The sequence below is a fragment of the Cetorhinus maximus genome, chromosome 6 (assembly GCF_964194155.1).
Source record: "Cetorhinus maximus chromosome 6, sCetMax3.hap1.1, whole genome shotgun sequence".
NCBI classification, from domain to species: domain Eukaryota; kingdom Metazoa; phylum Chordata; class Chondrichthyes; order Lamniformes; family Cetorhinidae; genus Cetorhinus; species Cetorhinus maximus.
The window spans coordinates 15,075,456-15,100,193 of record NC_135884.1 but is presented as its reverse complement, the minus strand read 5'-3'; the positions used below and the strand labels follow the sequence as shown (position 1 = coordinate 15,100,193).

The following is a 24,738-nucleotide window of genomic DNA, read 5'->3' as shown; positions in this document are numbered from 1 at the left end:
CTCCTTTGGGAAAGGCCTGCTGAATTACAAGTCAATCAGGGCAACTAACAGGCCATTGGCAGACCTTCCAGAAGATCAACACCTCAGGCGGAAAGTCCTGCCTGCCAAGATAGCTGGCAGCCTTTTTCCTGGGCAGTGCCTCCAGGGAGGAGTGACCTAGCCAAGAGGGAAGTGACGGCAGGAGATGTTTCACGGGATTTGGGTTGTGGAGGGGTGAAGGGGGTTGGCAGCAAAGGCAGGGGATGGGTCTCAGTGGGCACCTCCTCCTCAATGCTGGGCCCCTCAAGCACTGAGTGACTTTGAATGAGGGCCCTCTGCCCCGGGAGACCACAAGCAATTCGCATAGACCAATCGCTCCCCACATGGCAGCAGGATGAGGCTCTTAGGTTGGCATTAATTTCTCATTTAAGAGCCTCAATTGGTAGTAGTAATGCAGGAAGGCCATGGGCGGTAGTCCAAGGGCCTTCCTGCCATAGACTTGATTGGTGGGAAGGTGGCAGGGTACCCACCTGCCACACTCCCCGATTAAATGCTTTCCTGCCTCCAAACTCACCACAGGGAGGGCATAAAATACTGCCCATAGTGCATGAAAATAGTGGAGTTTAAATCTGCATCTGTAGTGCTCTATGCAGGAACATTCAGTGTTTGCTCTGCTGACTAACTAGGGGAGGGCCTCGTAAGAGCCACATTGCAGCCAAATCCTCCTCCTCCACCCAAAACTAAGTCCAGACTACTCCCCACCCCACCCCACTGCCTGCTATTATACAAGCCTGGCAAAACCCCAGGAGTGAGTTGTAAGAGAACCATCCAGGCTTGCCCTGTCATTTACTATCTATTGGAACGTAATGGATTATTCCGTGTACTGTGCAAACTTATGTTTCACTTTTGTTAGTTAATTTTGCCTGTTCCCAAACAATGATGATATTCCCAAATAATGTGACAACATACGATCTATGGACTTTAAATACAAATGCAGAGTGCAATAGACCTTTCATTCTTATTCTGTAAATTAAGGAGACCTGTATTTTGCAACGTAATGTAATTATCTGTGTGCTGAAATGTTCATAATTGTGCAACCCTTTTATTATTTTGTACTTTACTTTAATTGTCTACAATTATTTTATGAATTATGATTAATGATTTTATTCGTGTCGCCATCACCTTTCGGCATGTGCCACCATAGTGATTTTTTTCAATTAACCTATCAATGTTCTGTATTCACCTATTTAAAGTACCTTTCATATGCTGGCGCCTTATCTGTTATCTCCATGGCAATGTGCTGAATTAATTTTATTTGGAGATTTTATGCTGTCGGTATTTTTAATATAAAGCTGCTTCTGGTCCCCCATTTAGTATGGAGTGTAGATTGTTTTTGATCTGAGAAAACAAGAAATGCATATCTCCTAGGTCCAAACCTGTGAAGATGCTCTTAGATCTCCTTTGTGCATGATGTGGCTCACTAGACGGAGTGTTTCCATATATGTAAAGGCCCTCAGTTTTTTCAAATTGTTTGGCTTGTCCATGAGGGAGGAGGACAATGGAGATTTTGCAGTCTTTCCTTCCTGCTTACGTGTATTTATATCAGAAATGCGCGGGTCAATTAAGGTATTGTTAGCTTAGAATTTTTGCTGCACTGCTCGGAACTGAAGGCCGTATCTGTTCCACAGCCATGGGATGCAGCAGTTATCAAATACTCAGTTTTTGATGTCAGACTATGTTGTGATGGAACAGGACCAAATTGAAAGGTTGGAGCAGGCAGTTCCATTCAGCTGTGTGCAGAAACCTTCTAGTTATCACAACTCACGTTCCATATCATCCACCATGATGTGAAAACTGTAGGTTAATGTTTTACACTGCAATAACTCAGAATTGCTGCTGATTGAATGAATATACAGTATCAAAACCAAACTATGCCGCCTCCTGATCAGGTGGCAATTTATTTCTGTACTCTGCAGTGGGAAATTGAAGGTATATTGGTTGATTAAAATAACATCTGCAAATCTCTACTGTATAACAAATACAAATAAATTATGGAATAAACCTCACCTTTATCTGCTAGCCTGCAAGGTGCTTCATGTACTTGAGTAAGAGAAGGTACTTGATGTGCTAGAGATAAATATTTGAGAGATTGAGTGCTGTTCAGTGAAAATATTTGTGGTGTTAGGTGAACTGATTTTTCTTTAGTTCTCACCAACAACATATACATGTTTTTGTCAAAAAGCTACCGGGTATGGGAAGTCTCCGTGTTGCTGGTCTTTAACCTTGACAGAATGATTTTCTGCTTATTTATTACAAGGTTGCCTGTGTTACTTTTTAAAATGTTGCGTACATCCAGTGCAATTCTGGAATGTTTGTTTTCTTTATAGATCAGTGCTACAAAGCCTGGCTTGTTAAGGAAACAGGAAAATTTATAAAGATTGAGTTAAAACCTTCTCTGTGTGCAAATCCAGACTCCCCATTGTGCCTTTTAAGCTGTGGTGTATACACATGTAATGTGTTCCCTAAACATAGTATGAACGAGCCAAACCACTCTCTAATAGTGTCCATCGAATTGCTCTGGAGAGAATACAGAGATTTACAAGAATGTTGCCAGGACTGGAAAATTGCAGGTATGAGGAAAGATTGGATAGGCTAGGGTTGTTTTCCTTAGAACAGAAGAGGCTGAGGGGTAACCTAATTGAGGCGTACGAAATTATGAGGGACTTACATAGGGTAGACAGGAAAGACCTGTTTCCCCTAGCTGAGGGGTCAATTACCAGAGAGCAGCGATTTAAGGTGATTGGTAGAAGGATTAGAGAGGATATAAGGAAAACTTTGTCACCCAGAGGCTGGTGGGTGTCTGGAATTCACTACCCAAATTGATAGTTGAGGCTGAAAAGCTCAACTCATTTAGAAGGTGGATCCTGTATCTGTACCTAAAGTGCTGTAACCTGCAAGGCCTCAGACCAGGTGCTAGAGAGTGGGAATAAACATGAGCTGCTAGTTTCTTTTTTCTCTCTTTTGGGTTGAATAGCCTCCTTCTGCACCATAACCTTTCTATGGTTAATTATATCTTTGAGGAATATCTCTGGATTTTGATCTGATACTGAAGCAAATATTGATTTTTTTTTTTTGGCATGAATTTCCAGCCCAGCAGTTTTTTTTCTATGCTTACAGGAACATAGGAGTAGGCCATTTGGCCCATCAAGGCTGCTTTGCCTTTCAAATAGATCATGGCTGATCATCTACCCACTTTCCTGCGCTATCCCCATATCCCTTGCTGTCATTAGTATCCAGAAATCTATTGATTTCTATCCTGAAAAATGCTCAATGATTGAGCTCTCTCAGCCCTTGGAGTAGAGAATTCCAAAGATTCTCCACCCTCTGAGTGAAGAAATTCCTCCTCATCTCAGTTCTAAATGGCCTGTCCCTTTTTCTGAGACTGTTCCCTCTGGTTCTAGACTCATCAGCCAGTGGAAACATCCTATCTACACATACCCTTTATGCCCTGTAAGAAGTTTCTAAGTTTCAATGCGATCACCTCTTCGGAATGAGCGCAAAAGAGCGCACTCTGACAGTTGGGGAATTCCTCCCCCCGCCCCCCGCACAGGAAGTGCATAGTGCTTCCCGCTGGGCGGGCCTTAATTGGCCCACCCACTTAAAATGGTGGTGGGGCCCGTTTTGACGGTGGTGATTGGCTGCCCGTCTGCCGCCGAGCCGGTGGGGCCCGCCACCCATCAAGGGCAAAATTCTGCCCCTTGAGTTTGATAACATTCTAGTAAGTCTGCGCAACATTGCTCCCAAGGCTTGCGTATCCTTTCTGCAGATGTGGTCTCACCACAACTTTGTATTTATATTGCAAAGCTTTCTCCCTTTTATAATCTAACCCCCTAGATATAAAGGCTAACATTTCATTAGCCTTTTTGATTATATTTGGTATCTGGCCAGCAGCTGTACGAAACAGCAAAGTGAACATGAACTTCATTTGGTACGATTTATCATTATTCACAAAGCACTTTTCTCCTTCCTGTCATCCTTCCTGCTGCTCATTTTAGTTTTTCTGTATTCTAGGCTACATTTGAGATAAGCTCCCAGTTATGAAAGGGGTTATTGTTCCAGTTCACTATTTCAAAGCTCCTTATTAATGCCAGAGATTTAATTTTCAAAAGAGAATTGTAAGCCAAATGTATGGTGCCATGAATATTTTAAACACTAATATTGCCTGTTTTTGTTATGAAGTTGTGCAGGACAAGTACGTTTGTATAGTGGGGATAGGCTCCATAAGTTGATAGGCAGCACCCTTGCAGACTATCAGGATTTAGAATGGCATTGGTGAAGGCCTTAGAACTAGTCATGCATTGTAGATGAAATGATGTATACTCTGATAAAAGAATGAATATGTTTCATAACATAAGGTTTGATTCAAAATCACATGGTGGGAAAAGGTTATCAAATGATTGTTTTGAATATTGCAGGAAGAGTGAATTATTGTAGCACAGAATAGAAGGGATTGTTATTTAGGTGTAGATCACAAACTTGCTGCCTTGGCATTGTCGAATCTGAACCTGAGATAATGCAGGCTTTTTCCACCTCTACTAATAAGAATATAGGAAATAGGAACAGGAATAGGCCATTCAGCCATAAGACATAGGAGCAGAAGTAGGCCATTTGGCCCATCAAGTCTGCTCTGCCATTCAATGAGATCATGGCTGATCTGATAATTCTTAACTCCACTTTCCATTATCCTTAATTCCCTTACTGATTAAAAATCTATCTCTGTCTTGAATATACTTAACGACCCAGCTTCTACAGCCCTCTGCAGTAAGGAATTCCACAGATTCACTATCTTCTGAGAAAAATTCTTCCTCATCTCTGTCTTAAATGGGCGACCTCTTATGCTGAGATTATGCCTTCTGGTCGTAGACTCTCCCTAAGAATCTTATGTTTCAATAAGGTTGCCCCTCATTCTTCTAAACTCCAATGAGCACAGGTCCAACCTACTCAACCTCTCCCATAAGAAAATCCCTCCATCCCCGGGATCAACCTCGTGAACCTTCTCTGGATTGCCTCCAATGCCAGAATATCTCCCCTTAGATAAGGGGACCAAAACTGGTCACAGTATTCTAGGTGTGGTCTAATGAGTGCATTGTATAGTTTTAGCAATTATTTTTATACTCCATTCCCTTTGAAATAAGGCTAACATTCCATTTGCCTTCCCTATTACCTGTTAAACTTGTATGTTAGCTTTTTGTGATTCATGCACAAGGACTCCCAAATCTCTCTGTGCTGCAGCCTTTCTCCATTTAAATAATATTCAGCTCCTCTATTCCTGCCAAAGTGCATAACATGACATTTTCCCACATTATATTCCATCTGTCAAGTTTTTGCCCACCCACTTAACCTGTCTATATCCCTCTGTAGACTCTTTGCGTCATCCTCACCACTTGCCTTCCCACTTATTTTTGTCATCTGCAAACGTGGCGATAGTACATTCACTTCCCTCATCTAAGTCATTAATATATATTGTAAATAATTGTGGCCCCAGCACTGACCCCTGTGGCACTCCACTAGTTACAGGTTGCCACCCTGAAAATGCCCCCCTTACCCCAACTCTCTGTCTTCTATTGGTTAGCTCATCCTCTATCCATGCTAATATACTACCCCCAACACCATGGGCACTTATCTTAAGTAGCCTCACGTGCGGTACCTTATCAAACGCCTTTCATATTACATCTACTGGTTGCACTTTATCTATCCTGCTTGTTACCTCCTCAGAGAATTTTAATAAGTTTGTCAGGTATGATTTCCCCTTCATGAAGCTGTGCTGACTCTACTTGATTAGATTGTAATTCTAACTGCTCTATTACATCCTTTATAATAGACCCTAACATTTTCCCAAGGACAGATGTTAAGCTAACTGGCCTTTCGTTACCTGTTTTTTTGTCTCCCTCCCGTTTTGAATAATGGCGTTATATTGGCAGTTTTCCAATCCTCTGGGACTTTTCCAGAATCTAAGCATTCTTGGAAGATTACTACCAGTGCATCCACTATCTCTGAGATTATGCCTTCTGGTCCTGGACTCTCCCACAAGGGGAAACAACCTCTCAGCATCTATCTTGTCAAGCTCCCTAAGAATCTTATGTTTCAATAAGGTTGCATCTCATTTTTCTAAACTTCAATGAGTACAATCCCAACCTACTTATCCTCTCCTCATGAGAAAATCTCTGTAGCTACTTCCTTTAATATCCTAGGATGCAACCCATCAGGTCCCCTCGGGCCCCTCGTGTCTGATAATCTGATCTGATTGTAGCCTTGACTCCACTTTCCTGCCTGACACCCAATAACCCTTGACTTTCTTGTTGGTCAAAAAATCTGTCAGACTCAGCCTTGAATATATTCAGCCTCCATTGCTGTCTGTGGAAGAGAATTCCAAAGACTAATGACCCTCTGAGAGAAGAAATTCCTCTTCATCTGTCTTAAATGGGTGACCCTTATTTTTAAGCTGTGTCCCCTAGTTCTAGATTTTCCCATGAGGAAACATCCTCTCAGCATCTACCATAGCAAGCTCCCTCAGAATCTTATGCTTCAATAAGATCACACCTCATTTTTCTAAACGCCAATGAGTGTATGTCCAACCTGCTAAACCTTTCCTCATGACAACCCCTTCATCCCAGGAAACTGCCAAGTGAACCTTCTCTGAACAGCCTCCAATGCATGTGCATCCCACCTTAAGTAAGGAGAGCAAAATTGCACACAATTACTCTAGGTGTGGCCTCACCAATGCCCTGTACAGTTGTAGCAAGAACTCCCTACTTTTATCCTCCATCTTCCTTGCAATAAAGGCCAACATTCAATTTGTCTTTCTAATTACTTGCTGTACCTGCATGCTATCTTTTTGTGGTTCATATACGAGGACACCCAGATCTTTCTCTACCACTGCATTCTGCTGTCTCTCTCCATTTAAATAATATTTTGCATTTCTATTCTTTCTGCCAAAGTGAATAACAATGCCCACTCACCCAACCTATCTACATCACTTTGCAGACTCTTTGTATCCTCCTTGTAACTTGCTTTCCTACCTATTTTTGTATCGTCAGAAAATTTGGTTGCAAAACAGTCAGCCCCTTCACCCAAGTCATTAATGTAGAATGTAAATAGTTGAGGCCCCAGAACTGATCCCTGTGGCACTCTATTGGTTACAGTTTGCCACGTTGAAACTGACTCCTTCATCCCAACTCTGTTTCATCTTAGTTAGCCAATCCCCTGGCCACACCAATATATCACCGCCAACGCTATGAGCCCTTACCTTGTATAGCACCTAATCGAATGCCTTATAGCAATCCAAATACACTACACCTACTGGTTTCCCCTTTATCCACCCTGCTTGTTACATCCTCAAAGAAATTTCATAAATTTGTCAAACATAATTTTCCTTTCAGAAAAGCATGTTGACTCTGCCTGATTGTATTATGATTTTCTAAGTGTTCCAGTACTACTTCCTTAATACTGGTTTCTAGCATTTTCCCAATGACAGGTATTAGGCAAACTAGCCTATAGCTTCCTGCTTTCTGTCTCCCTCTTTTCTTGAATAGAGGTGTTACATTTGCTGTTTTCCAGTCCACTGGGAATTTTGCAGAATCCAGGGAAGTTTGGAAGATTACCACTAATGCAGCCACTGTCTTTGCAGCCATCTCTTTTAAGATCCTCAGATGCAGGCCATCATATCTAGGAGATTGGGCAGCCTTTAATCCTATAGTTTTCCCCAGAAGCTTTTCCCGTGTTATCCTGATTGTTCCTTCTTCCCTTTTGCCTCTTGATTTTTCTATTGTTCTTGTGCTTTTTGTGTCTACTGTGATACTTGTTCAAGTTTCTGCCAACGCTTTGTTTCCCATTATTATTTCCCCAGCCTAATCCTCTAAGGGATCAACACTTACTTTTGCTGTTCTTTTCCTTTTTCTATATTTGTAGGAGTTTTTACTGTCTGTTATATTTCTTGCTAGTTTTCTTTCATACTCTAATTTTTCCCTTTTTTCTTTTAGTCATCCTTTGCTGGCTTCTAAAAATTTCCCAGTCTCCTGGCCAACCACTAATCTTCGCAGCATTGTAAGACTTTTCTTTCAATTTGATTCCATTCTTAACTTCCTTAGTTAGCCACAGATGGTGCATCCTTCTCATAACACTATGCTATTTTAATGCGAGTTAGATCTAAGAATTTGATAAAAATATTAAAAGCATTGTTAAATTAAATCTATTTATATATAGATGTATTGATTCAGTACAGGTTATTTTTATTAATGTTTAAACTCTTGTAAATTACACAAGTGGTTGCCAGCACATTTAACAAGACATTCAAACATTCAATTCATATTGAGTGGGTGTTAGACAATGGCTGTGGCTTACCTCACGCCTCAACTGATTGGATGTAACAGGAATGAGGAAATGGTTGATAAGTAAGCTCTATGATTTATGGGGCTGCTTTCCTTGCCAGTATGGGCAGTAAATTGATGAGCCCCAGAGGCAGTTTCAGAGATTGAGTGTCCTGATTGGCAGAAAGATCTATAGGCAATTCAGGAGTTATCCAGCAAAGGAGCAATGCTGAGAATATTCAACAGGACTGGCAGAATCTGTGTAGAGAAAAATAGCGTTAACGTTTCGGATCAATGACCTTTCATCAGAACTGGGAAATTTGGGAGAGGTAGTAAAATAAAAGGAAAACCCAAAACCAGTGGCAAAAAAAGAAACAAATTGGGGCAGAGGTTATGGTCTGCAATTTTTGCACACTTTGGTTTGGAATGGTAACTGTTTGTAATTCTGCCATTTACACTTCCTCTAGGCATATTGTTTGTTTCTCTACTTGCCCCCTTACCGCTTCATTTTCCTTGCACACCAACCCTTTTGCCATCTATCTCTCAGCTGCGTTTGCTGCCAGTGCGGTGCATGCGCAGTTGTACTGTTTTACTCCATGGCATCATTGTGAGCGACAGAGATCAGAATTAACATCAAATATACTTTGAAGTTCCTTAGATCCTCATGGGCCAAAAATTTTTATTTGTGATGAAAAATAAATTAACATAGTGTGTTTTTAAATTAAAATGGTGGTGGTCATCCATCTCGTAAAGTAAATCTCTATGTAATCTCATCACTTTCTAAATATTAAAGCATCAATGTACTTTTCCATGAAACAATTCAAAAAAACTTGCAGATCAATTTGAAAGCCTTCAGATATTGAATAAACAATCCTCCAATTCAGCATATAATGCTGTGTTGGCTTAACTATAGGTTATCTGGGAAGTTCGTGCATAACCAGATGGTAAAGAACCTAAAAACAAGAATGTATAAATTTAGGTTCTTAAAGATTTGAATGTAATAGTTTCTGGACTGAAATTGTTCAGTTTGAAAATCTCCACAATAGTTTTTTTTTAAATGGTTTGGCTGGCATTGTCTCTCCGGCCAGTGGGCTGTACATGTGCGGCCAAATGCGCGTGCTCAGCTGGGTATCAGCAGCCATCTTACAGAGAGAGACAGTGTTATCTCTCCTGCCCTCCAACCAATCACAGCCCTTCTCTTCTGTTCTTTCCTCCATCCCCTCCTCCACTTCATTGACTGTATGCCTTTAAAGCCTATTACATCTTCTACTTTTCCCGTTCTGCTGAAAGGTCATCGACTTGAAGCATTAACTCTTTTTCTCCTGCTATAGATGCTGCCAGATCTTCTGAGTATTTCCATCATTTTCTGTTTTGGGTTTAGATTTCCAACATCGGCAGTATTTTGCTTTTGTCATCTAGCAAAAGTTCCCCTCCCACACTCAAAAGTTTGCTAGTTACGAGTTGCTATCTAAGTGTCATCTTGGGTCTCCTGGTCTTGTATGATGGAACTTATATTTTCAAAGATATTAAAAGGAAGAAAAACATAGTTCAATATAGCGTTTTACGTGTGCATCTCAAATGTCTGAAAGGTTTTTGCATGCCATGGATTGCAAATTCATGTATGGTACCACACAAAGCAGTGCTTGCACAGATACAAATTGAAGTTAGTCACACTACAGCACTGTTACCTTGGTGCAGGAGCATAATTCACTTTACTATACTTTGTCTGCAGGAGGACGGAATGGAATTAAAGGGGAGACTCCGGCCAGCGATGATGATCTCGCCAGTGAAGTGCTCAGCCATTGCAGCAGTACCAGTGAGTCGGCCAGTGTGCCCGAAGAAGGTAATAATGAGATGCATTACCTACAGTGTTTGAAATTCCAAGACCCGGTACATAACTTAGATTTGAAGCAAGGTCTGAGCCCTTAAGGTTTAGGAGTGTGCAAGTGCACCATCTGTATGCCTGGGACTTTGCAAAATCAGATGCAGGTTGATAACTTTGCTTTTATGCTTAATTATCATTGAGAAGAGGAAGAATTATCCCCTTCCCCTTTAGAAGTGCTAACTAGAGTTGCATTTGTTTCAGGAGATTAGAAAAACTGGAGAAACGTTAATTGTGGTTAACCTACATGACGTTTTAGAAGTGCTCCAGAACTCACTGCATCCCTAGCCACGCATGTATGGCAAATTTCCCAGGTGTGACTTGTTTACAGAAAGCAGGATAGATTTCTATTTGATCAATTACTGCCCTATTAGTCTACCTTTAATCATCAGGGAAGTGACAGTAGGAGTTGGTGATTGTACTATCAAGCAACTCTTATTCAGCAATAGCCTGCCCACTGATACACAGTTTGTGTTCCACCAGGGCCACTTGACTCCAGACCTCATTGTAGCCTTTGTCCAAACATGGTCAAAAGAGCTGAATTCCAGAGATGACGTGAAAGACGTTAAAGTAGCGTCACGGAGCCCTGGCAAAATTGAAGTCACTGTGAATCAGGGGGAAAACTTTCCACTGATTGGAATCATATCTAGCACAAAGGAAGGTAGTTGTTGTGGTTGTTGGAAGGCAAGTCATCTCAGGCCCAGGACATCACTTGCCAGTATAAAAACAAAATACTGCGGATGCTGGAAATTGGGGGAAAAAAACCCAGAAATTTCTGGAAAGACTCAGCAGGCCTGGCAGCATCTGCAGAGAGAAAAGCAGTCAAAGTTTCGAGTCCGTACGTGCTGAATCTTTCTGGCGTTTTCTGTTTTTTTTTTCAACACTTGCCAATGTTACTTGCTGCTCATCAGCCCAAACCCTGAATGTTGTTCAGACCTTGCTGAATCAGGGCATGGGCTGCTTCATTATCTGATGAGTTGCAAATGGAATTGAACAATTGAACATCAGCAAGCATCCACTTATGACGGAGGGAAGATCATCTGTCGAAATACTTCCATGTTATTTGTCTCAACCACTCTTTTTGGTAATGAGTTCCACATCCTGAGCACTGTGATATTTTGCAATTGTGTGCTGCACTGCCCTTGAGAGTCAAATATCCTGCATAGTATCATCTAAGTGATGATCAACTTTCAGTGGCAGGTTCTGTAATATGTTCTTTTGTTGTTGAAAATTTTGTGTGTTTCTCTTTCACGTTTTTTCTCGCTAATGTCCCAGAAGATGGGGAAAAATTGGCAAATAACTGTTTTCTTTTTATTTTTTAGGAAATGAAGCCATTAATGAACAAATGGCCCAAGACGAAGCTGAAGATAAACTGAAGGAATGTATTGATAAAACAATGGATAAAAGGTAAGGCAGGTTTGAGAGCATTGCATTTGGCTTTCATAGCTAAGAGTTATTTTTCTTTTTTGTTACATTAATCCATTTTTTATTTTTAGTGCAAAAACAAGACAAAATGCCCTTGAAAGCCTCAAGTTAGCATTTTCTTCCAAAATCCTGACAGACTTTTTGGTGGAATGGAGAGTCACCCTCACTGACTGCTTGGAACGCTGCTTAAAGAAAGGTGCGTGTATCTTGATAAACTGAAGTAGAAGGTTCAGAGATATTCAGCTTGAAGAGATGGCTGATAGATCCTTACCTTGCAGGACTGACCTTGAATACGATGAAATGCTTGTAGCTCTTCATCCTCACCAGAAGAGCTCAAATTTCGCCATGGTGAACTACAGTTAGATTTGAAATAAAAGTGAATGTACTGGACACACTCAGTAGGTCAAGCAGCGTTTGTGGAGAGAGCAATGAAGGTAGCATTTTGCAATAATAATCAGAACTGGAAGATGTTGGCAATGAGCAGTTCTTAAACAAGTACAGGGCCAGGAAAAGAAGAGAAGCGAAAGGTCTGTGATAGGGTGGATGGCAAGAGGAATTAAATGACAAAAGGGACAGAGGTGCAAGACAGAAGGAACTGATAATGGGACAAACATGGAAGAGGCTCAGAAGTGGTGTAAATGGTTACATAAGTATCCACGGGGAAAGACTGATTAAGTTCTAAAACAACTTTAGTTTTGTATTTACTTTTATTTTTAAAGGAAAGGGTGAAGAACAAGCCATTGCAGCTCCTGTCATATCCTTACTATGTATTCAGCTGGGATCGTGCAAAGAAGGTGAAGATGTTTTCAAAACGCTGAAGTCTGTCCTGATTAATATCTTTACTGACAAATCATCTAGTTTGGCTGCCAGACACAGTGTAAGTACTTTATTTTCCAAGTGATGCACGTCCAAACTTCAGTACTCAGCCCTTTAGGCCTGAATGAGATCGGAAACCTGTTAGGATCTGCAAAACTGTTCCTAAATATTTTTAAAATAAACACTAAATTACATTTTTGACATTAGACCTGCGCTAATGAAGTATCTTTAGGAAGTGGGAGTGCCTCATATTGTGGGAATATAACCATGCCATAAGAAATTTTGGGTGACAAGACAGATATTTGTGGTATTGTGCATAAACAGTGCTGCATTTGGTCTTCAACCCCCATGTTCCCTTAAAGTCTAGGACCGATCAGTCGATCCATATCCAAAGGTTCTTTTCCTCTCATTGCCAAAGTTGGGACAAAGACATCGGCCTCTCTATAGCAGTAGACAGGATTAGGCAAATGGAACCAAACATTCTGTTTAATTTGACTTTCCCAGATTTTTGTTTCTGTTTAGGGTTCCCAGGAGACAGGTACCAGCACGAATCGACAGAATTCCAGAAAATGCTAAAGGGCTGAATTTTCTGGATGACGTGCGGGTGGTGGGCCCCGCAACGTCAGTGCTTAAAATGGTGCGCGCTCACGTTGGGCGAGTGTCCCGACGTCATCACGATATTTATCTGGGCAGGCGCACGATGAAGTGCGACGCGCACCCACCATTAATTAAAGGGCTTGTTAAGGCCCTTGACTCGGCAATCAATGACTATTTTGAGGCGCCCGTGCGATCTTCAGCTCAGCGCACGGGCACAGCAGGCAGCCGGGTAATTGGCTTTTTAACAAAACTCATCCACGGGCGGGGTAGGTGGGCTCAGTGGGGTTGTCAATGTTTTATGTGAAGTATTTATTGCAGCAAGTGTTTTAAACTTGCCTGTGTGATCGGTAGCAGTTCAGATCGATTTCCAGCAGCGTCCTCTGTACTTTGAAGCTTCAGCTCAGCAGTCAGTAATCTTTATCGGGCCTGCAGCTTTCCGGAGGCCTCCATTTAGCCTGGGTATGGGTTCTGACATCTCCACTGGAGGCAGCTCCTCTGAGGATGAAGAGAGGGCTAGAATAAGGAGGAGGCCAGGAGTGGACAATCAGCCTCCAGGGGAGCCACCTTTGGGAGGCCAGGCACAAGGGGTGCAGGCTCAAGAGGTTGTCCAAGGTGGAAGGGGCCGCAGAAGACGCCACTATCCTGCTGCCAGGGTATACAGGTGGTGAAGCAGCTACCTCAATATAACTGAGGTGCAGTGCCGAAGGAGGCTCCGACTGTCAAGGGAAACAATCAACTACATCTATCAGATGATTGGCCCTGAGATATCTCCTAACTGTGTGGGCGGACACCCCATGCCAGCACCTCTGAAGGTCACAGTTGCCCTCCACTTCTATGCACCTGGCTCCTTCTAGGGCCCGGTGGGTGATCTTTGCGGTGTCTCCCAATCAGCTGTCCACACTTGTGTTAAGCAGGTTACAGATGCTCTGTTCAGACGTGCATTGACCTTTATCCACTTCCGCTGCAACCAGGCAAGTCAGGCACAGCGAGCCAGATGCTTCATGGCCATTGCTGGCTTCCCCCGTGTCCAGGGTGCTATAGACTGCACACGTGGCCATCAAGGCGCCAGCAGGTGAGCCTGGTGCCTTCGTAAACAGGAAGGGCTTCCACTCCATGAACGTTCAAATAGTGTGTGATCACAGGATGCAGATTCTGCAAGTTTGCAAGGTACCCAGGCAGCTCCCACGACGCCTACATCCTCAGACACTCCCAGGTGCCGGGGCTCTTCAGGGCTCTGGCTCGGCTGGATGGTTGGCTGGTGGGTGATGAGGGCTATTCCCTCAGAAGGTGGCTCATGACGCCTCTCCGCTATCCAAGAACAGAAGCTGAGGAGCACTACAATAGGAGCCACGGCTCCACAAGGGCTGTGGTGGAGAGAGCCATTGGTCTTCTCAAGATGCGCTTCTGATGCCTGGACCGCTCAGGGGGTGCACTTCAGTACCCCCAGATCGCATCTGTGATAGTGGTAGCATGCTGTGCTCTGCATAATCGCTGGAAAGGGGGGATGCAGTTGACGATGAAGACCTTGACGCAGTGGATGCAGCTGCACACAATGAATCCAGCAGTGGCTCAGAGGATGAGGAAGCACAGGGCGATGATATGGGGCAGCGCGCCGACCTGCAACTACACCAAGGAGGCAGGGACACCCGGGACAATTTAATTCAACGAACTGTCAGCTAGCACCACGCACATGGATCAGCAGGACCAGCATTGCCTGGCGCATCCATACGCGGCACTTAAGTGCTACATCTTCCACTTCTTCAGCTGCAACTAAGGGCTTAGTACATAAACATCAATGTCCACTCAAACACTCATAATATGCCTGTGAAACAGACAAATGCAGCACAAAAGAGACACCCTCAGCCATGGTCACAAATGTGGACTTTATTGCCATCCATCAGATGGTGTCACCAAAACATGACAAAACGTTGCTCTGACGTTCACAAAAATAAATTTCCCTAATCTAGGGGAAACAGAAAAGCACCATTGAGAAACCCATGGAGTGCCTAACGTGCCTTATGCTTACGTTTGCGGGTGCCTCGTCTTGGTGCCGCCCCATCGCTCGGAGTGGCTGGTGAGACAGCCTGCTGACTGTGCTGACCCCGCCTGGGAGGGAGTGGCCAGTTCCAAAACTGGCACCTCCCCAGTTGTCGCAGCCTCAACGGATACAATGGTCACTGGCAGACGGGCGGAGGAGCTGCTGCCCTCATCTGGAGCGCCCTGAGAGGAGCTCGTGGAGACGAGAGGCAGCTGCTGCGCTGATGTGAGGTCACTTTGGACCTCCCTGGATGGGCATTGAGCTGGGACACTTGGTGCCCAGAACATCTCCCACATTGCCAATGACCACCTGTGGCCATGAGCGCTGAGAGGGCTTGCAGGTCCGAGCGTAACCCATTCAGATGCTGATCAATCTGTTGGAAGCTCCTCTCCATGAGAGTCGCCAATCTCTCTATGGAGGAAGCCTGATGCTCTGACATGAGGTTCATGCCATCGCTGACATCGCCTGGATTCCTCCACCACAGAGATCAAGTGAAGCATACACTCATGCAACTCGGCCGCATGTCCTGCAGTTGCTGCATGGTGGACATCTCCAAAGGCATATCATCACGGCCCAACTCAGCATGTGCCTGGTCCCCCGCAGTCATCTGGCTGCTGGCGCCATCGGCACTCTGTCCGTGCCATCTCCTCCAGCGATTGTGAAGTGCCCTCTCCACAGTGCCCTGGGACACCAGCCGGCATCATAATCCCTGCCGATGTGGTAGTCGCGCTGGTGCCTAGCTCGCTGAAATGATGTGACGTTCGTGACAATTGATGCCCCTCGGGTGTGGAAGGGGGACTCTGGACGTCCTCCTGTTGGTCATGCGGTGGTGATGCTGAAATTAACAAGGACAGTGCATCAGTTAGTGTTCAGTCAGTAACACAATTCATCCCTTTCCCCCCCCAGGCTCATAATGCGCTCAACCTTCAAGAACCTAAGGAGACGAACATTTGTGGGGTGGTAAATGGATAAGTGAGAGGTTAAGCACTTAGGCAAGACAAACAAGGTATGGGAATACAGGAGAAATGGTAGGACCGTGGAAAGTAAGGACGATTACAGGGACCTTGCTGGGCAGACCCGTTAAGGTAGTAGAACAGAAGCATAAGGCGTTTAACAAGGTAAAAACCAGACTTGCCTTTATTAGCCGAGGAATAGAATGTAGGAAAAGGGAGATTATATTGCAAGTGCAGGAAACACTGTCGAGGCCACAGCTACACTTCTGCGTTCAGTTGTGACCTGTGCTTCATGGGAGGGATGGCATTGGAGTGGAGAGAGTGCAGAGGCTCCTGACCAGGATGCATGCTGGCCTGGAGAGTTGGGAGTTATGAGGAAACATTGCATACACTTGTGACATTTGCCATGGAGCACAGGAGATTGACAGGTCACGTTATTGACCTTCATGCCGTTATGAGGGGCATAGACCGGGTAGACAGAAGGCAACATTTCCCCTTGGTGGAGGGATGACTAACATGGTGGCATTATTTAAGTTGAGTGCCATGAGGTTGACAGATGAGGTGCTGAGGACCTTTTGGACAGAGTAATGTGGGGCTTCAAAAGCTACGGCTACCTGCTGGGTTAAATGGCCAAGGCCGACATGGTACTCACCCTTCCAGAGCGCACCAAATCATTGAAGTGCTTGCGGCACTGGGCCCTTATTCGATAGACAGCATGTTGGGAGCTGACCACCTCCTGCCAGGCCTGCTTGGTGACGTGGGGGGCCCTCCTCCTCCCTTCCTCAGGAAACAGGACCTCTCGACGTGCTGCCACCTCCTCGAGAAGGGCAGCAAGGCAGGCATCAGAGAAGCGAGGGGTACATTGGCCCCCCGCTGGCCTACCCTGCAGCCTGCCCTCCTTCTCTGGCCTGCCCTCCTCCGGAGCCTGCTGTGCAGACCCCCTGCAGCTGTAGCTGGCTGTGGTCATCAGCCTAAAGAAGGCTGCCTGGCCTTTCTTTATACAGACTGCCGGTTCCCCATTGGAACCGGCGGTCTGTACACGCCCCCCGCAAATTTGAAAATCCCGCTCTCCATGGGAGTGTGAAATGCGCTAGGTGGGCCTTAATTGGCCCGCCCGCGCACAATGGCGATGGGCGATTGGTTCAGGCCCACTCACCCAACGAGCGGAAAATTCTGCCCAAAGTTGTTTTTGTCATGGGCATACAAAAAAAATAAAAAGCTGAGCATGTCTTATTATTTGGTACCTGCAGTGACCAATCCCATGGTCATCAGCAGCCGTGTACAATGCAAGCAAAACAGGATCAGAGGACAAAGCACAAATTGAATTTTAATTTAACTCAGACTCATCTGTACCCTATCCATCTACATCAACCTATGGAGTGTATCATGTGAATCAAAATCAAATTAAGTGCCTCACACGTGGGCCACCATAACTGCATCAACATCAGCTAAACCTATAAATGTACAAAATGCAATAGAACAATATCTGATGCTTTTGATTGATTTACAAAATTCTTGTTCCTGACCATGAAACCGTGATTGCGCAAACATGCCTCTTATCAAGCATACATAAAGAATAGCTTATAATAAGGTAGCTGAACACAAAGTTAAAACTTCCAGTTGGATTTTGTAGAGCAAATATCAGCATCAATCTGTACTAATAAAGCATGAGTCCTACATGGCTCAAAGGACCAAATGATTTTGTATGAAGCTAGGAACGAACTGCACTGAACTGCCAAGATAATGCAACCTGGCACCCTTTTATGCCCGAGTGACTGATTTTTAAAAAATAGATATCAGAAGAATGACAACAGATACTGACACTACATGTATGTAAAGGAAAGAAGATGAAATATAATTGATTCAAGGATATAGCTATCATTCCCCAGTAGCACAGGTTCCCCTTGACTTATTTTTAAAATGGCTGGAAATAGAGTTTGGTGCCAATATGGAATCGGGCTTGTTCTGCTTTATGGTATAGAACTGTTGATATATTAAAAATGGCAAAGGCCCATTTGATCAATGCTGTTTGGCTGAATTAGTATGTTTAGTCAGCTAGTGTTTTACAACTTTCAGAATCGGCTATGGCTGTAAAACTGTTACTGTACAACCATTGTTAAATATGTAATTGGTCCAAAGCAGTAAAATTATTGAAAGCTTAAATATTTTTCCTCCGTTGCTCTACATATGGTGAATCTTTTGCATAGCTCTAAATGTAAAGGTTTCAAAGCATCTAAGCTAAGGTACAGTTTTACTAATTTCGACAGATACTAAAATGAGTATTGGGCTAAACCTTCACCCATCCAGCCTTTCGGTTGGGAAATATGTTTGGCTAAGTGTAGCTTAATGTCTGTTTTTGCTTCTGTTTAGTGCGCCACTGCTCTGGGAATATGCTGTTACATTGCTGCTAATGAAGCAGAGGTGAGTCTTGATTTGCTGGTTAACTTTCTTTTTCTAAAAGAGTAGACACTTGTTTTGGCATTTGTTCAATGAAACTGATGGCATACTAAATCAATTTGTTAATGTATAGTACTGTGCTGTGGTGCTCATTTTGAGGCTCAAGGCCCACTGCTGATCCTAAAAGAAATTAATTCCTGTATGTGTGAACCTCGGACCGTAGTAGAGCCAGTTACTTTATCCAGCTATGGAAGTGGCATCTGTGGAATGCAGTTAATCAGGGTTATTATAGACTGTGTTAAATTTGTTATCCTAGAGTTTTGCCAGATTATTCTGGGGATCAGAGAAATTTTATAGCACTTTGGCTTGTTCCTGCTAAATTGAGTAGAGCCCACCTTGGGGCAAATTGTATATGGTCTGTAAAAGGAATTGATTTAAATAATAAAGTCTGAACCATACGCATAAAATGTTGGAAATACACAGGGCTGTTGGCATCGATATCGGGGAAGATAATTTAACTTGGTCTGCTTATCTCAGTCATGAATGTAGGTTGCAAATAGTTGGGGTCCCAACACTAATCTTTACAGCACCCCACTAATAACAGTCTACCAACTGAAAATAACCTGTTTTATTCCTACGTTGTTTTCTGCCCTTTAAACAATCCTTGATCCATGCTATCATATTACTTCCAAACCAATGAATTATCACCCTCTGTGACACCTTGTCAAATGCCTTTTGAAAATCCAAATATATACATCCACTATTTCCCCTTTCTCTACCCTGCTCATTACTTCAAGAACGTCTAATAGAATCGTCAAACCCGATTCCCTTTTCATAAACCATTTTGACTTTTCCTGGTAATGTTGTGATTTTCTAAGTGCCCTGTTGCCACTTTCTTAATAATCAATCCAGCAGTTTGCTGATAGCTGATCTCAGGCTGACTGGTCTGTAGCTCTTTGTTTTCTCTCTCCCTCCTTTCTTGAATAATGGTGTTAGATTTCCTACTTCGTAGTTCACTGTAATTGTTCCAGAATCTAGGAAAGTTTGGAAGATCACAAGCAGTGTAGATGTGTCTTTTAGAACCCTAGGATGTAGGCCATCAGGTCAAGAAATTTGTTGGCTTTTAGTCTAATTTCTCCAGTATTTCTTACTTAATATTGCTTTAAGTTCCCCATTTTCATTAAATCCTTGGTTTCCGACTATTTCTGGTACTTGCTTTGTATCTTCCACTGTGAAGCAATAAGCAAATGACTTCTAATTTTGTGAGCTCTGTGATAGTCTGACTGAATGCTGCATGTAATCCTTTGGTTGGATTTGCTGAGGAGGTATCCTACATCAACGCTGATTAGTTTGAAGTAGCTATATGTTGAAGAGCATTAGTTACTATACACAACATGAGACATCTAATTCCTATCAATCCACCATGAAAGATGTTTACTCTTATTCCTATATATACTCCTATTTCAGGATATAGTTGGAATCCAAATTGCATTATTGAGATGCATCAGTGCATCATAGCTGAAATTAATCAATACTTGGCTAGTTTAGTGGCTTGTATAAGTTGCTAGTGATTAGAAGAAGTAATTCATGAATATATTAATCTGTAATAAAGATTTGTTCAAAACTGCAGTTAATCATTGAGTGTTCTATTTGTGGATTTTTAATACTTCACAAATGGCTAACACTGAAATTCTGTTATTGTGCAGGAATTGTCAGTGATTTCAGCTGATCTTTGCTACTATCAGCTTTTAAATATTTGGCTTCTGTAAGACTACAGGAGATGATCAAAAATATGAAAAGTATTGAACAACCAATTGTATGAGCTAAACTTTGGGTTGGGTTGTGAAAAGCAGAACCTTTAAAGATTGAAAGTGCTCCCTACACCAGAGTTCCCCTTTATGATATATGGTTTGTGCATTCACATCAGAAATGGACATATCACACTATAAATGTGTTTCATAAGCCTCCTTGTTTACCTCTAACTTTTTTTTACATGTGTGTTTATCAACTTCAGGACCTTGTATCTTGCCTGACATGTTTGGAGAGTGTCTTTAGTGCTTCATATATAAAGGGGGATGGATCAGTGCCCTCCCACAATTCACAGACTCAAGTCCTTCACTGCAATGCTCTCCAGTCCTGGTCCTTACTAGTTACTCTCTGTCCACCCTCCAGAATTCAAAAGCTGTTGGAAAAGTAAGTGTAAATGATTACTGATATAGGTCTGTTACCTGTAGTTGCTTCTTAATGTTTTATTTTAGTACCTGTTTATGGTAAAGACAAGTTAAGTGCCTGCAGATTGATCAGTAATACAACTGTAAAGGTTTTAAAGGAAAAATACCATTCTGTGACTTTGTAAGGAGCTCTTTTGAGGCTGCTCAGAAAATGCTGTCAAATCACCCTTTCACATATTTTATTCTAGGGGGAAGTAATTTCAGTGTAAATCAAACTCTTTCTCTCCCCTCCCCCCCAAGACCTAAACTCCCATCCTTAGTTAGTGAACCAAAACTAATTAAGATCTCTACAACACCTTGATAGACATCAGAATTTGGATTGTTTATTGCAGCCTTATGACATTGTGAAAAGATCCAAATAGCTGATGTTACAGGCAGCCAACTGCTCAGTAATTTTTAATTGAATTCTTGTCAAATATGCTCTTTCCAGCCTGAGCAACTTGTCACTGTTTAACTATGTAAATGAGAGCCCAGTCCAGGTTTTTACCAATGCTGCAGTACAGCTAGCCATTAGAAAGTGAGAGGGGAATGCCAAGGGTGAGTCACCATCATTTTGGTAACCATCAGGCACTGACACGAACTTACCTTGCCAAAAATACCTCAATGGTTAATACAGTTGTCCAGGAGGGATTGCCAATTTCAGAAAGAAAAGATGAAACAACCTCGGATCACTTCAGAAACTTGAAATTAAAATGCTGCTTTTGATTTACCTGCCTGCTCGCATCTGATCTGCCACCCTCCCCAATCCCCATGAGAAGATGCATAAGCTCAGCTGTTACCTCAAGCTGAAATTAGAACATCGCCCTGTTGAGTCTGAACTTGTGTCCTGTTACTCCTATGGCAAAGCCCATTGTGGCCAAGATGAGCTGTATGTTCAAAGAAAATCGGATTTCATTACATTTAACATAACTTTCCTTTTAATGTTGATCTGACAGAAATGTACTAATGAATTGTTAACTATATTTTCCAGTCATCTGCCCAAATTACCTGACCTCCTGTGTAGTGATAATGTGACCTTGCGAATAGCAGCTGGGGAAGCGATAGCACTTCTGTTTGAGTTGGCACGCAAGACTGATCAAGTAAGAAGCCCTTTGTGTTGTGCACTTTCCTGCAGAGAAATGACACTATCACTTCTCAATGCAAAGAATTCGCTATTTATTTGCACAGAAACGTATTAAATTTTCAAAGATTCAGGAGTTATTCTTGTCACTATTCTCATCCTTCTCCCCATTGCGTATCTTCGATTGACAAACGTGTCTTTGAGGGAATTGAAGTCCAACCTTTGCGATTTGAGTTTTTAGATGAAGTAACACTCTGCCTATCTGCTACTCTTAGCTTATTTACTTTCCTGCCCTTAATTTTAAGTCAAAAATAGTGACATGACTGTTTCCTTTGTCATTGATTTAATATTATGTAAGCAATCGCACAGGTAAAAGTCCTCTTGATTGATGTCACTGGAGCATTAGCCAGTCTTCATGTTTGTCCTACAGATAATTATTGAATTGGGCACACCTTTGTGTTAAAATCAGGCTTTCTTATACCTCTGGATTGAATGCATGTTTGCTCTTTTGAAAGCTATTTATTAAGCGAGACCTAGGTTGCGCTCCTAGGTTTGAATGTCAAAAAAAATCTGCGGTGCAGCAAAGTGTAAATTACCGACTTGGATTTTATGATCATTCCCATTGGAAACATATAAATGTTCTGAATGGTTCTGTTTGGTCTGGTGCTGGCTGGAAGTTCCCAGGTTCAATGCCCCATCTGCATGTGTCATCATAATCATGATCCTTATCCTTATTTAAAGCTAATTGAAAAAAACTGAACTGGACAGTTATTGCAGACTTGTGTAAACTAGCAGTTAGACTGTGCAGCCTCAATATATCAAATTGATGTATGTTTGGAGTGCTTCTCTCTCTCTTTGTGATAAATGTGTTAAGTGAATCTGAGAACTCTGCACTTGAATCTGGTAATAACTGATCCAGGTAGCGTTGAGTCCTATTACGAGAAAAAAGTTTTTAACAACCATCTACTCTGTCAAAATTGAATCTTGATGACGATGTACGTAAAATCCACTTCGTTTTGCTCTGAAGGAATTAGAAGTTTTCTGTTATCTGATCTCGTATGTCTTGCTGTTTTATTTCAAAGGAGTTTTTGTATGATGACACTGATCAACTTTGTGAAAAGCTGAAAGCATTGGCAACTGACAGTAACAAATACAGGGCAAAAAATGATCGGCGAAAGCAGCGCTCCATTTTCCGAGATGTCATGCATTTCATTGAGGTATGTTATGTTCAAATTGTCTTGAAGACAGAAAGATAAGTTCAACGTTTTACAACCAACAAGAATGAGTGCAACACAAAATTAATGGAAAACTTGTAGAAGCTTAGACTTCTCACCATCAAGATACTCATGCCAAAACTTTATTGTCTGATTACGTTAATGCCTTTGTATGGATGAATTAAGAGAGGCAGTGTTGAAGCTTCAGTGAAATTTGGTGGGGAGGAATTAGCTTTGTACAATCTTAGGCAGTAAAATGTCTATTAGTTTTTTAAAAAATTCCATAAATCATCCCAATTTTTTTTTTTAAATACTCACTGATACCTTCATGGATAAATATGCCATGTGCAGTGGTACTAGGCTGTGGAAACCATTTTAGCCAGAAGGCAAGTTCTGTGCTCACTGACAACAGGAAATCTGGAAGAATGGATTTCCCAAATGATCTGCTCCTCCTAGCCCACCAGCAGTGTTGTAAAGACACTTTGTAGATTCAGAACCCTTCTCGCCCCCCCTTTCACCTGCCAGGTTTCCTGAGGCCTGGGAAACCCAGCTGAGGTGAGTTAAAAATAGAATTACTCTTCAAATACTCTTTAATGTCTGTCTTCCCATTTTATGATAGTTAGATGACCAAGCCACCTCCCTAAGCAGGTTGCCCACCTCTGTTAAAACTGGAAGCAGACGAGCTGGGTTCCTGTTGATTTTTTAAAAATGTTAATCTTTGACCTAACTTATCTGTTTTTAGGAGTTAAAATTCGGCCCACAGTGGCGGTTGTTAGAGCTTTCCTGAGTTAGAGAATTGTGGCGGGTTCAAGTAAAAATTGTGCTTGTAATCCAGAGATAAAATAAACTGGTGTGTCCCATACTAGCTTGCATGCTAGGTCTTCCTTCAGAACATGGGAGGCTTGAACTTGCCTAAGAGGTGTCCCAAGTTAAAGATACCCAGATAGTCCAGAAACATAACTATACAATTCAGTTCTGTCCTAAGTTAGGTGCTGTAAGTGCGCTGCAGTTTGTCTTGAGCATTTTATATAAATATAAACCAGTACTGAATGAGCACTACACCGTTGAGTGCCAACCCACAGATGGGGTATTAAATCAGATAATGTGCCTGAGATAAACAGAATATAAATATGTTTTCTTTCTGAACTGCATACCTTAGCTTATATAGGTTCACTTTACCACTTTAAAATGCTCTAGAACTGTATGCTGAAAAATGGCTATAATTTGATTTACTGCATGAAGTATAAACAAATAAAAAGCCAGTCATGATAATACCACTGATTACTAAACGATGAATGCATCTGAGTGGGTGATCACCAACAAAATCCTGGTGCTAATTATTTACAGCTTGCGTTATCAGACCATTAATCATTACATAATTTAACCAGAATAACCAAACAACACTGGTAGGCATAAGCATACTTCACGTATACCTGCTTTGGAGGTTGCAGTCCATTATTAAAGTACCTGTGCCTCCCAGACTGACTGCTGAAAACATTTTATGAGTACAAAAATCCATTTTTGATGGCTGGTTTTGGCTGACCCATATTGCCTCAGTAGCTAGCTTTCAATGCACTCTGATGGAAAACTGTAACTGACAAGAAAGTAAATAGAAACCAGATGGTGGGTGTTGCTCATAATCCTTTTAAGGAACTGGCTCAAAACTACTGGTATTTGGGCTTGAGGGTGGTTGTGGTTGTCCACTTGGTTGTCCTGCGTTAGCCTGTTTGAACTTGGTTGTGTGTAATTTCTTAATTACAAAACTGAGTTGACTTTTTCA

The 24,738-nt window shown here is 42.3% G+C and overlaps 1 protein-coding gene across 3 annotated transcripts in view; it reads left to right on the top strand.

Annotated features, from left to right (window-relative positions):
- Positions 1-24,738, top strand: part of LOC144681555 (interferon-related developmental regulator 2-like) — a 40,422-nt gene that overhangs the window by 10,184 nt on the left and 5,500 nt on the right. For all 3 annotated transcript variants that reach the window (XM_078543228.1, XM_078543229.1, XM_078543230.1), the window contains 8 exons: positions 10,078-10,188; positions 11,550-11,634; positions 11,724-11,848; positions 12,372-12,529; positions 18,427-18,477; positions 20,468-20,646; positions 21,655-21,763; positions 22,827-22,961. In XM_078543228.1, the coding sequence (XP_078399354.1) occupies positions 10,078-10,188; positions 11,550-11,634; positions 11,724-11,848; positions 12,372-12,529; positions 18,427-18,477; positions 20,468-20,646; positions 21,655-21,763; positions 22,827-22,961 (953 nt within the window). The remainder of the gene's footprint in view (positions 1-10,077; positions 10,189-11,549; positions 11,635-11,723; positions 11,849-12,371; positions 12,530-18,426; positions 18,478-20,467; positions 20,647-21,654; positions 21,764-22,826; positions 22,962-24,738) is intronic.